The sequence below is a fragment of the Arachis duranensis genome, chromosome 10 (assembly GCF_000817695.3).
Source record: "Arachis duranensis cultivar V14167 chromosome 10, aradu.V14167.gnm2.J7QH, whole genome shotgun sequence".
Classification (NCBI taxonomy): domain Eukaryota; kingdom Viridiplantae; phylum Streptophyta; class Magnoliopsida; order Fabales; family Fabaceae; genus Arachis; species Arachis duranensis.
In genome coordinates this window covers 79,669,652-79,682,023 of record NC_029781.3, presented here as the reverse complement: position 1 = coordinate 79,682,023, position 12,372 = coordinate 79,669,652, and the positions used below count along the sequence as shown (strand labels likewise).

At 36.6% G+C, this 12,372-nt stretch overlaps 1 protein-coding gene across 8 annotated transcripts; it reads left to right on the top strand.

Moving 5' to 3' along the window:
* Nucleotides 1-316: 316 nt before the first annotated feature.
* Nucleotides 317-6,478, top strand: LOC107470379 (EH domain-containing protein 1). 8 transcript variants are annotated; one of them, XR_008004471.1, is made up of 12 exons: nt 317-832; nt 952-1,031; nt 1,267-1,334; nt 1,410-1,467; nt 1,882-1,953; nt 2,052-2,125; nt 2,232-2,248; nt 2,812-2,889; nt 3,126-3,263; nt 5,103-5,329; nt 6,079-6,142; nt 6,241-6,478. XR_008004471.1 is itself a non-coding variant. In XM_052255827.1 (6 exons), the coding sequence occupies exons 1-5, from the start codon at nt 748-750 to the stop codon at nt 1,944-1,946; spliced, it is 333 nt and encodes a 110-aa protein (XP_052111787.1). In that variant the 5' UTR covers nt 317-747; the 3' UTR covers nt 1,947-1,953; nt 2,052-3,104. The 8 variants fall into 8 exon arrangements, 1 of the variants encoding a protein (XP_052111787.1); XR_008004470.1 differs by having other exon boundaries at nt 2,232-2,889; XR_002368474.2 differs by having other exon boundaries at nt 2,052-2,248.
* Nucleotides 6,479-12,372: the final 5,894 nt, after the last annotated feature.

The window sequence follows — 12,372 nt, the reverse complement described above, 5'->3', positions numbered from 1 at the left end:
GTTTGACAAATTTCCAGTAGTAAAAGTAAAAGCACTAGTAAAATCAAAATAAGATCTTTTTTGAGAAGCTGTAATTTACATCTTTTTTTAAAAGATCTTTTTTCTTAAAAAAAAGATGTTTTTCATGTAATAAATAAACAAAAAAGTACTTTTATATTATTATATCCAAACATTATTGATAGATAAAAAAATCTTTTTACATAAGATATCCAAACATAAAATTACTTTTACTTCTTTATAACATCTTTTAAAAAAGGATAACTCGAAAAAAGATCTTTTCTACCCAAACAAGCCCTTAGTCTTTCTCCTTCTTATAATTGCCCTAGCTCAATTCAGAAAGCCCTCCAGGAAGATGAACACCGTCTTTATTGTGCCTCACGAAGGAGATTAAGCCTAGCTAACCCTAACCCTGTATTCATCGTGCCTCACCGTACCCTAACCACGACGAAGAACCCATATCGAAGAACCCCTAACCGCGACGAAGAACCCCTAATAGCACTCTGCGAAGAACATCACCGGTCGTCAGCACTCGGAATGCCTCCGTCGAAGAACCCCTAACCCTCCTTTGAGTTTCTTCTCTCTTCTCTCGCCACTCTCACCCTCAAGCTCACCGAGTCTCACCTCTCTCACGGCTGGTCTCACCGTCGACCTCTCTCTATCTCTCTGGTATATTGCTTCTCTCGCGGGCATTTCAGACTCAAGGTCGTCGCGCTCTGTCACCATCGCTGCTCTGTCGCAAGCGAATCGATGGAATTCAACCCGGTCCCAATCGGTTCCTGCTCCAAAGAGAACCAGATCATCTACCAGCAGTTTTTCAATTACGCCGATTCAGGTATGCCAAGTTTTCAATTATTTTAGTTTATTTAATTTTTATCTTTTGGAGTTGCTAATTGTGGTGATGTTCATGTTCAAAAATCGATGAATTTGTACTGTGCTTTTTCTCTATTTCAGATGGCGATGGCCGCATTACGGGGAGTGATGCCACCAAGTTTTTTGCCATGTCCAATTTGTCTCGCCAGGATCTTAAGCAGGTTTTGTATTTTATGTTTTTCATTGCAATTATTGATTCTAATGATAGTGGTTAGTTTTAGCTTTATATTTGATTAGTTTTGAGCTCTCTAACTTCTGATTATATAGATCCTGGCAGGCTACGAATGGTTGAGTTGTTTGTAGGAGTTGTGCTTAGCTGATATGTATCACAGTTTATTTCTTCTCAAGTTTTAACTGAATTGTTTATTTATGTGCTCTAATTTGCCAAAATTGAAGGTGTGGCTATTGCTGATTCAAAGCGACAAGGATCTCTTGGTTTTGCAGAGTTCATCATTGCTATGCAGGTGAATTCATGTTATTTTTTAGTTTGAGTGTGATGTTGAACTCTTTCTAGAGTGCTTACGTGTTTTGAAATGTAGCTAATTTCTTTGGCACAATCCAGCCAACCAATAACACAAGAACTTCTTTCTAGTGGTGGTGAGTTTTTGTACTTCTAAATTTGTTTGTCGTTCTTTGGTTTGAATATATATTTTTTTAGTAGTTGAAGACTTCATGATAGCAATTCTTGTTGCTGTGGGCATATGTTGATTGTGAACTTCTGTTTCTCAGTTGAGCTGAAAAACTTGAAATGGTTGAGTTTTCAGATCATGAAGTGCTAGTTTGGCATTTAGGGTTTATGTTTGTAAGAGTCAAGCAGCATAATTATTTGTTTATTGACTGATTTTTCAAAATTTTAACTCATTTGCCTTTGATTTGGTTACTTTGCAACAATTTGGATAATCATTGATGCAAAATTCATTTCTAAGTTCACTAATTGCTTTAAGTTGCTTGCATTTTTATAGAAACCTAAAGTGTTGAATTTATCTATTCTAAACTTCAACTTTTCTGTAGGCATTTTACTTCCAACCATTTTTCTGGGAATCTACCTGCTACATTTGCAAATCTCACTAAATTGAATCACGTGTAAGTAATTTGTTTCACTTATTCCATTTACTTCTCTAAACTGTTGTTGGATAACAATAATGTAATGCTTCTGTGTTCCTTTCTCTCTTATACTGCAGTCGACTAGGCAATAATCAATTTTTTGGAACTATACCAAATTTTATTCAGAGCTGGACAACTCTTCAAAGACTCTGTGAATCTTTACCTTATTCCCTGAAATTTAAACTTTTAGCTGTTTCTTTTTTAAATACATTTTAGTTATAATTGGCTGACCAAAGATTTGTTCTTAATTATTCCAGGGTGGTGCAAGGGAGTGGTATGAATTTTTTTTATTCAGAAATTAAAGCTACTCATAATTCTTGCTTCTTTTTTATTTGATGAAGTGCATTCATCAACATGCTTCTCAGTTCAGTCTTTTGATTATAATATAGGGGTTTAAAATATCTTAAGTTGACTTTTTGAAACCATTTCTTTTCTCTCTTAAATAATACTTGCTTTGGACATAACTTCTTTTTCAGAGACATCATTTATTCAGTTTTAACAAATTAAGTGGAATCATTCCAAGCTCCTTCAGTCGCCTATTGAACATGAACATACTGAAAGAAATCTTTTCTAACTTTTTATTTTTCAGTTACATGAAATGAGGATTGAGGGAAACCATTTCTTGCCTTCATTATTAGAAAATTGAAAATTGAATGCCATTGACACTGATAGAGAACCAATGGCAGGATTAAAATGCAGATAGACTTGGTTTCCTTCTCAATTAAACATGCGGTTTATGATAATTTGAGTTGCAGCTTGAAGCTTTGGTATGTGCTTATTTATGATTTCTGTTCTTATACCTTGATTTTTTCCTTTTCTCTGTTGGGCTTGATTCAGAGAAAAAAGAGACGAGCTTGCCCTAGCTTCTAGTGCTTGATGCTAGCCTTGCTTGCCATGATGCATCAAAATCCAACTGTAAGTTCTATGATAATTTTGCTGGCTTGTTTACCTTTTGATTTTTGGAAGTTTTGTTACTTAATGCATTGATGTTGACTCAAAGATGGGTTTTGAATTTTCATTTATGCATTATGTATCCCTCCTCCCCCTTTTAAAGTAGTGTGTGGTCATTTATTTTTATAATGAGTATGTAAATATCGTTTCTTTTTACATAATTTGCAATTAGTTTTTAATTTGACTTTTTCTTTGATTAGTTGAACGGTAAGCTCTTTCCAACTGTAGTAAGTCATTGTTCTTTCAAGCTAATGTTGGTCATGGCAGCTGAGTTTCTTTGGATGATTGAAGAACGAAACTCTCGCACGATCTAGAATTTTCACAAATAAATTCCCATTGTAAGTATAGCTTCTAGACCGACAAGAATTCCTTTCTTACAAAAGTTTTGGTTGTCACAAGTAACAAACCCTTTTGAAATTGATAACCGAAGTATTTAAACCTCGGGTCGTCTTCTCAAGGAATTGCAGGGAGGTATGATTTACTATTGGTTATGGAAAAATGTATGTTTTGGGATTTTCAAAAGGGTTGAACAAGTAATGTAAAATAACAAGTCGTTAAAATATAACTAGTAAAGCTCTTGGCAATGTATGAGAACTGGAAGTCCTATCCCAGTTATCCTTATCAATTGTGATGAGAATTGGATTTTTCTCCCACTAAGTCAACCTTTAACTATGAAGGTAAGTCAAGTGGATGAATTAATTTTGATTCCTTAGGTCCTAGTCTTTCCTTGGGAAAGGCTAGAGTTATTGGAATTCGAATTAATTCTTGAAGAATTCTAATTTTCAATCAACAATGAGTTTGATAACTCAAGTGTCTCCAATGATTCAACCAAAGCCAAAAGGGAAAAATCTAAATTATTTATATAAATAAAAGAAAGCAATCATAATTCTAAAATATCTCAAATTATATTAAATGAAGATATCAATTCTAACATGGAAAAGTTCATAAATTAATTTGAAAAAATAAATAAAAGAAATATTAAACCTGGAACTCAGAAGAAATTGTAAGTTGAAATAATAATAAATCCTAAATCATTTAAGATGAATCCTAATCCTAAATCCTAAGAGAGAGGAGAGATCATCTCTCTCTAAAAACTACATCTAAATTATGGAAAGTGAATTATCATCTGATATCTTGAGTCTCTGCATGTTTCCTGACTTTAATCTGTGTTTCTGGGCCTAACTCTGGGTCAAAATGCAGCCCGAAACTGTCTCCAACGTATTTTGTAATTTCTGCAGATCGCGCATGTCATGCGTACGCGTCAGTCACGCGTACGCGTCATTCAGCGATTTTCCTCTCCACACGTGCGCGTCAGGCACGCGCTCGCGTCGTTTGCGCGAACTCCAATCTACGCGTACGCATCAAGCACGCGTACGCATCGCTGTGATTTTGTTCAAATCGCGCACACGTCAGCCATGCGTGCGCGTCGCTGTCCGCTGGTTGTCTCCTTTATTTCTTGTGCTCCTTCCCTTTTGCAAGCTTCCTCTCCATTCTCTAAGCCATTCCTGCCCTATGAAGCCTGAAACACTTAACACACGGATTACAGCATTGAATGGTAATAAGAGATTACTAAAATACACAAATTAAAGACTCTAGGAAGCAAGTTTTTAATCATAGAAAAATTTGGGAAGGAATTGCAAATACATGCTAATCATATGAATAAGTGGGTAAAGACTTGATAAAAACCACTCAATTAAACACAATATGAATCATAAAATAGTGGTTTATCAATGATGATTTGCCAACTTAGTCTATTTAATTACTTTTTTTGTAGCTGTTCTTTGTTGGGAATAGCTGAATCTTATCTTTGAGTGTAATTTTTAACTATTAGATAGAGAAATGCACTTACTGACTACAGGTTTCCAATACTATTAATGATTTTATGATAGTATTCTCTTGGTTGCTATTCTTGATTCTTGATTTTTGTTATGATTTTTTAATGCTCCTATTTTTTCCTGTTTTGTACTTGAGTTGATTCTGTTCTTAATTTTTGGTTCTTGATTTTTAACTGCATCTATTTTTCATTACTCAATTTTGTTCTTGATTTTTGTTCTTGTATTTTGTTTGCATCTATTTTTCACTGCCAGTTTCTGTTATGTTCTTAAATTCTTGTACTTTTTATATCTTAAAAAATAATTAAAAAAACTCCTAATATTGAAATTGTATTATTGTTCCAGACAATAGAAAGTTTTTCCAGGAAATTCTTGGGCAAAGGTAACTCAGCCACCCTATTGAAGTGACCACAAAAGCACAGGTTAATGTGGTGATGTCTGATAAGGCCTTGGTTAAGCAATTGCAAAAAGAGGTAGTTAGGTTGGAAAGTGAGTTAAGAACCCCTAATCCCACTGCCTCCAATTGTGATTATGTATGATTGTTGAGGAAGAAGGATCTCCAGATAGAAAATGTTGGTTTGAATTCCTATTCTATTGCGTTTATATTGATTGTGGACTAGACCTAGTTGTGGAACTTTCAAGATGTTTATTTAGAACAATCTTGTATATCATTATTAACCTCTCTTTCCTAGGTACATGTTTTCTTGAACAATACTTGTGCTCCATGAATTTATGTATCCCAAAAGATAAGAAGGGTAGAACCGAGTTTCATTAGGTCCCTAAGGTAGCGTTTGGTGGAGAGACATATACTGAAAGACTGAGACTGAGAGACAGAAACTAAGAGACAGAGACTGAAATAAGTTTTAGTATTCTGTTTGGTGCCAAGTGAGAGACAAAAATTGAAACAAAAGAATAAAATTCTAATTTAATTTACACAAAGGATAAAATTGGAATTAATTAATTAAAATGAGAGTATTTTAGGTATAAAATGTTATTAAAGTTTCGGTCTTTGTTTTTAAAAATATCAGTCCCCTGTGTCCCTACATTTTGGAGGCACTGAAATACTGAAATTTTGGGGACAGAAACAGAAATTTTAGTACCAGTCTCTGAGCCAACAAACATGATACTGTGTCTCAGTCTCTCAGTCTCTGTCCTAGTATTGCAAAACAAACGCTACCTAATAGTCTGCTTCAATGTCTTCTTTTCTATTTATTTATTTTTTAAGGAAAAGTGTGGGAATTTTTCAAGTTGCATTGGCCAACATGCATATCACATTCTTATTACTAATTATATGTTAATAACCTAGTTTCCAATTATTCAGTTAGAGAAGGAAGTTAAGGAGCTAGCTAAGCAACATGATCGAAGAGGATCAGAAATCTAAAAAAGTAATTTTCATTTCCTAATAACGGAAAATTGTGTCACAAATTAGCGGTTAAGTCTCTAAATTAAATTTTGATACTTACTTTTTTTCCTTAACTTTCAGGACGAGGAAGATAACCGAAATGTAGTTATGTGAAGAGTTTAGATTCAGGAAGACAATACTGATCGAGAAGACAGAAATGGGGCTGGACGAAGTGAGAGCGGTCATGGAAGAACTTGCAGCTGATTTAAGAAGGATTTGCATTAAGAATGAAGCTTAAGAGTTATTTTTTAAGATGTTTCACCGATTAATCATGTAAATAATTTCATGAAAATTAATAAAAAAATTAATTCTTTTTATATTTTTTTATTTTTTCCGTTTTTTTTATTTGACAAATGAATAGGCCACGCTTTGAAAGCGTGGCAAAAGATTTTAGCTCACATACGGCCACGCTTTTAAAGCGTGGCCATATCTCTCTATTGACACGCTACAAAAGCGTCATACGGCCACGCTTTAAAAGCATGGCTTCACATACGGCTACGCTTTTGAGCGTGGCAACCTATAAAAGCATGGCAAAAGATAAAGCGTGGCGATAGGTTACCAAAAGCGTGGCGATAGATCTACAGGCATCCTTGCAGTTGTGACCTTTCAAAAGCGTGCCGGTAGTTCAAAAAGCGTGGTAAAAAGCTATCGCTACGCTTTTTTTATTTTTTGCCACGCTTTAAAAGCGTAGCAAAGAACGTGTTTTCTTGTAGTGTATTAATCAACTCCCAAGTCAAGTGGGAGTCTATGCCATTGAAATGAATACAATGTTCACAGGCATATGAAGGGAATAAAAAGAAAACATAATAAGCTAAATAAAATTATAATTGAGAATTAATTAAAAGTAAAAATAGTACTTTGCATTAATAAATCCCAAAATCATAAACATACGTATCTGAACAGGGTTAATGGACAATAAAAGAGTAAGGAATAAGGAAACAAACTAGAATAATGGAAACTTCAACGGAGGTAGTAACTCTTCTCAATATCCGAAACAAAAGCATCAAAAGCATCAAAACTAAAAATCTATGAATGTGAGGAAAAACCTAGAGGAAGTAATAATTTCTCCCTAAGATTTCAATCTAAAACTAAAACTATGCGAATGAGAATGTCTGTTGAGTCTCTGCTTGTCCCCTGGCTCTAGTCTGTGTTTCTGGGCCGAAAACTAGGTCCAAACTCAGCCCAAAATTGCCCCCAGCTTTTTCTACGATTTCTGCAGGTAGCACATGTCACACGTACGCGTTAGTCACGCGTACGCATCGCTGGTCATCCTCGCGTGTCATGCGTACACGTCAGGTACGCTCACGCGTCGCCGTGCAAACTCCAATTCACGCGCACGCGTCAAGTACGCGCACGCGTCGCTCCTCGCTGGCTATCTCCTTTAATTATTGTGCTCCTTCCATTTATGCAAGCTTTCTCTCCATCTTCTAAGCCATTTCTGCCCTATAAAGCCTGAAAATACTTAACGCACAGATTACGGCATCGAATGGTATAAAGGGGATTAAAACACACAATTTAAGGGCTAAGGAAGCAAGTTTTCAATTGTAGAACAAAACTAGGAAGGAATTGTAAAACTATGCAAATTGTATGAATAAGTGTGCAGAGACTTAATAAAAACCACTCAATTGAGCACAAGATAAACCATAAAATAGTGGTTTATCACATCCTAAACTTCCTTTCACCAAATATTCATCCTATGTTCTTGCTAATCCATGAATATGCAACTGTCATAAGGGAATGCTAAATCTGATTCATATTCTTCATGCTTTCCAACTTTCTAACTCTCCGACAATTCACAATCAGAATCATAAACAAAACCATCCTCAGCTATTCTGTCTCAGCAATTCTATATCATTACCTCATATCCTCACATGGAGCAAGTGAGATCACTTCACTTACGTCTACCCAGGGAGTTCAAATTATCTCATTCAATAATCATTATCATTATTCAATTATATCATCAACTCATCTCATCAAGAACAGCCCTCAGCATCAACCGACACCAGCATGAGGGACCTCTCAATTGTATAAACACAAGCAATACAAGCAAGTAATACACAATAAGGTACAACTAGAACAAGTAGCACAAAATCAAGTAACATAGTATATATGATGTAGCAATCCAAAACAAATAGGCAAACCCAAACAACTCAAACATATGCAAATGATGTATGCCTGCCCTATGGCTGCTGATATCATCTGTCGGTTACAAAGCCAACCCGACATGTCATGGTAGCTAACCAATGGACAGAAACATCAATGCAGAGCAAGTGGGCTTGAGCTACAACCCCTTTGCTACTACCCGCTTAACCCAAAGCCAGTGGAACAACCACTACTGCGTCTACTACCCAAGCGGGTGTTTAAAAGCTCAACTTGAAGGGAGTGGAATAACCACTATTGCCGCTACTACCCAGGCGTCACAATCTCTGACCTGGAGCAAGTGGGATGAACCACAACCCTTGCTACTACCCAGGTATCACAAAACATACATTCATTCAATTTAACATCAATCCTCATTGTTATCAAATCTCAAACATTAACTTAGAGCAAGTAGGATGAACCACCACCCTTGCTACTACCCAAGTATCACAAATACACAGTCATTCGTAATCACACTTCATTATTACCAATTCTCAGACAATGACCCGGAGCAAGTGGGATGAACCACGACCCTTGCTACTACCCGGGCACAATCTTTCTCTGTTGCGCCTTATTACCATTAGAGGGAATCCGTGCCCTATCACCATTAGAGGGTATCTGTGCCCTGTCACCATTAGAGGGTATCGGTGCCCTGTCATCCTTACAACCAGAGAGAAAACATAAGCATATTCACATTCAACATTTTCCATCATTATTCATTTACCACACTCATTTATTAATCATATATGCATCTCCGACATACTAGCCACATGTTCAAGCTTCTTCAATCAATCATAATCATTTAATCATTAATTATAAACATATACATACCAGTCATAATTCAATGCTTATCACAGCCATCCAGCTCATAACATACGCAGCACCATCACCATCATCATCAGCAACTCATACAATCATCATTACTCATCATTCATCATTGATTCTCACTTTACTTCATCCACAAGTTACCACATGTCCTAGTTTCTTCTCAAAACAAGGCATACTATAAAATTTTAGGACTTAAAGGATGAAAATGGAGGCTTAGAAGTCTAAAACTCGGCTTTAAAAATTCAAAAATCAAATTTTTGCTGAATACAGGGTCACGCGTGCGCGTCACCCACGCGCACGCGTGGGAAGCGAAGAAAAGCAGGTGACGTGTAAGCGTCGCCCATGCGCACGTGTGGAAAGTAGAGAAGTAGGGTGACGCGTGCGCGTCAGCCACGCGTATAGGTGGATGCATTTTGTGGTCCTTGCACAAAACCAGAACGCTTGATGACAAGTCATCTTAGCCTAGTTTCACAAGCATATTTCATTAGTTTTCACTTGGTTTTCATGAATTTTTAGGCAATAAGTAAGTGTTTGAGTGAGAATTTCATGCTTGTCTTGATTCAATCAAACATTGGTAATCTTATGCAATTTCATTAGATTTCTTGCAAGATTTAGTTGATAATATGAATGATGCAAGATTTGATGATTATGCCAAGGCTTTGATGTATTTGTTTGGTTCATGATAGGTGAAACGATGAAGGAAAAGGAGCAATAAAAGCACTAAAAGAAGAATCACAACCCCAAGGTGGCAAAAGAGTGGAAACAGACTCAAGGAGGAGCAAAAATGATTTGCAACCCTGACCTCTTTACACTCCAACAAATATAACTCGAGTTACAAAACCCCAAATGAAGTGATTCTAGTGGAATTGGAAAATAGACATCTAGAGCTTTCCAAGAATATATGGCACTGCATGGTGGACATTAAATCTGAGGGAGAAAACTTGCCCTGAAAGTGCAAAGATGAACATAGTATCAACCTGCAGTAAGGCCAGCTGACCTCTTCACCTTCCAAGGAGAATAACTTGACCTCTAGAGCTTTGAATGATGCGAGCTCAATTTCATTGGAAAGTAGACGTCCAGAGATTTCCAACGATATATAATAGTATGGGGGTGAACATCAAGTTTGGGCCTCAGAAGCTGGCGCTAACTTTGGCTTCCAAACAGCCAGCGTTCACTAAAAAGAACGTTTTCGGCCTCCAAAATAGCGCGACCATGCCTTCTTCAAAGGACCATAACTTGAGCTATAGAGGTCCAATTGATGCGCTTTTAGTTGCATTGGAAAGCTGACATTTTGAGTTTTCCAACGATATATAACAATCTATATTTGGCATAAAATTAAAGCACAAGTGATAGGCATCTTTAAGGCCCAAAAATCACACTCAAACAAAGGCCAGCGCTCAAAGGATCAAACGTAGTGCTCAACCAAGGGAGTTCTAGGTGCACATCAAAGAACTAAAGAGTGAGCGAATGTTCAAATGAGTAAATGCCATGTTCACTAAAGTGAACGTTTTCGGGCTTCCAAGCCAAGGAAGCAAGGCGCATCCAAGGAAGAAAGGGAGCGCTCACCAAAGGCAACGTAGCGCTCAATCAAGGGAATGCCCAGGAAGAATAGGGCGCACCAAGGAGGGCCACACACAAGGAGCAATGTTCACATTTGTAACGTGACGTTCAAATAGTGAGCGCTAGGGGCATTGTTGAGCATGTGAAGGGAACGCCAAACAAAGTGAACGTAGCGTTCACTAATGTAACCGAACGCTCCACTAGAGCTTGAACCAAGCAACCCTGACTCACTCTCAGTCAATGCCAAATGAAAAGAGCCCACTCTAAGTGCAACTCTGGCTCAATTAATTCCAATTCAAGCCCATTGACATACCAAGGCAAGCAAAACCCATGGACATCCCTCAAAGGCATAAGAAACAGTTAGATTAGGAATTTCATTTAAATTGTAATTTGTTTTCAATTTCAATTTCTTTTTCATTTTGTAAAGCCTATAAAAAGGCATCAATTTTATTTCATTAAGGAGGCTGGCTCTGCTAGAGAGCAATAGGAGTAGGAGTAGGATAGAATAGAAAGCTCTCTTTGATACACTTTTACTTTCTGCATCATCTACATTTCAGAATTCAATTCAGCTTTATGAAATTTTCATTGCTTACACTTCTCTGCTACAATTTCCTTTTCTGCTATGATTTCCTTCTCTGCAATTTTACTTTCTTCAACTTTACATTTGAGTTTGCTGTGATTTGAATTTACTTTTCATGCAATTTAATTCTTCTGCAAGTGTTCTAAGTTCTGATTTACTGCTTTCTTTAAATTCCCTGCACCCAATCCCCTTTACATTTAATGCAATCTACATTTCTTGTCATCTAAGCTTCTGCAATTTACATTCTGCAATTTAAATTTCCTGTAATTTACATTCTATTGCTTCAATTTCATCGAATTCACCAATGTTAGCTTTACTAAACTAATCACCTCACTAAAGTTGCTTGATCCATCAATCCCTGTGGGATGGACCTCACTCTTGTGAGTTATTACTACTTGATGTGACCTGGTACACTTGCCGGTGAGTTTGTGTGGAAAACTAATTTTCCCCCATCAAGTTTTTGGCGCCGTTGCCGGGGATTGATTTAGATCGACAATGATTAAGTGGGTGAGAAGTCTAGATTAAGCATTTTCTTTGTTTTTGTTCTTTTAATTTTCTATTCTGAGTTGACACCAAAGTGTTTGTGTTTTTGCCTCACTAAGCAAATCTTACCTGAGATATGAATTTAACTTTTTTTTTGATGGTGTGTTTTACAAAATTCAAATGGAGTTCGACTCATCTTTTAATCAAACAAATTTTCTGGGATATCACCCACCATCACCAATTGACTATTCTAATGGTGGTTGGGAATATCACCAAGAAATTACAGATTCTAAGCACTCCAATCAATGGAGATATGCTTCAGAGCCACAAGATGAGCAAGACAATTTCATGGGATATTGTCCACCATCACAATATAATTCAAGTCATTATCCTAATGATGGCTGGAAATATCACCAAGAAATGATAGAGGATGAAGCAATTCAGATGAGATATGATTCAAAATCACAAGATGATTTATGTCATTACCCTCATATTGTCTGGACATGTCAACAAGAGTGTGAACAATCAGTTGAAATGGGACACTTTTCAAAAACACAATATGATCTAGATTGTGATGAGTCTAACAACTACTCATATTGTGGCTGGAAAAGTCAAAATTAAAG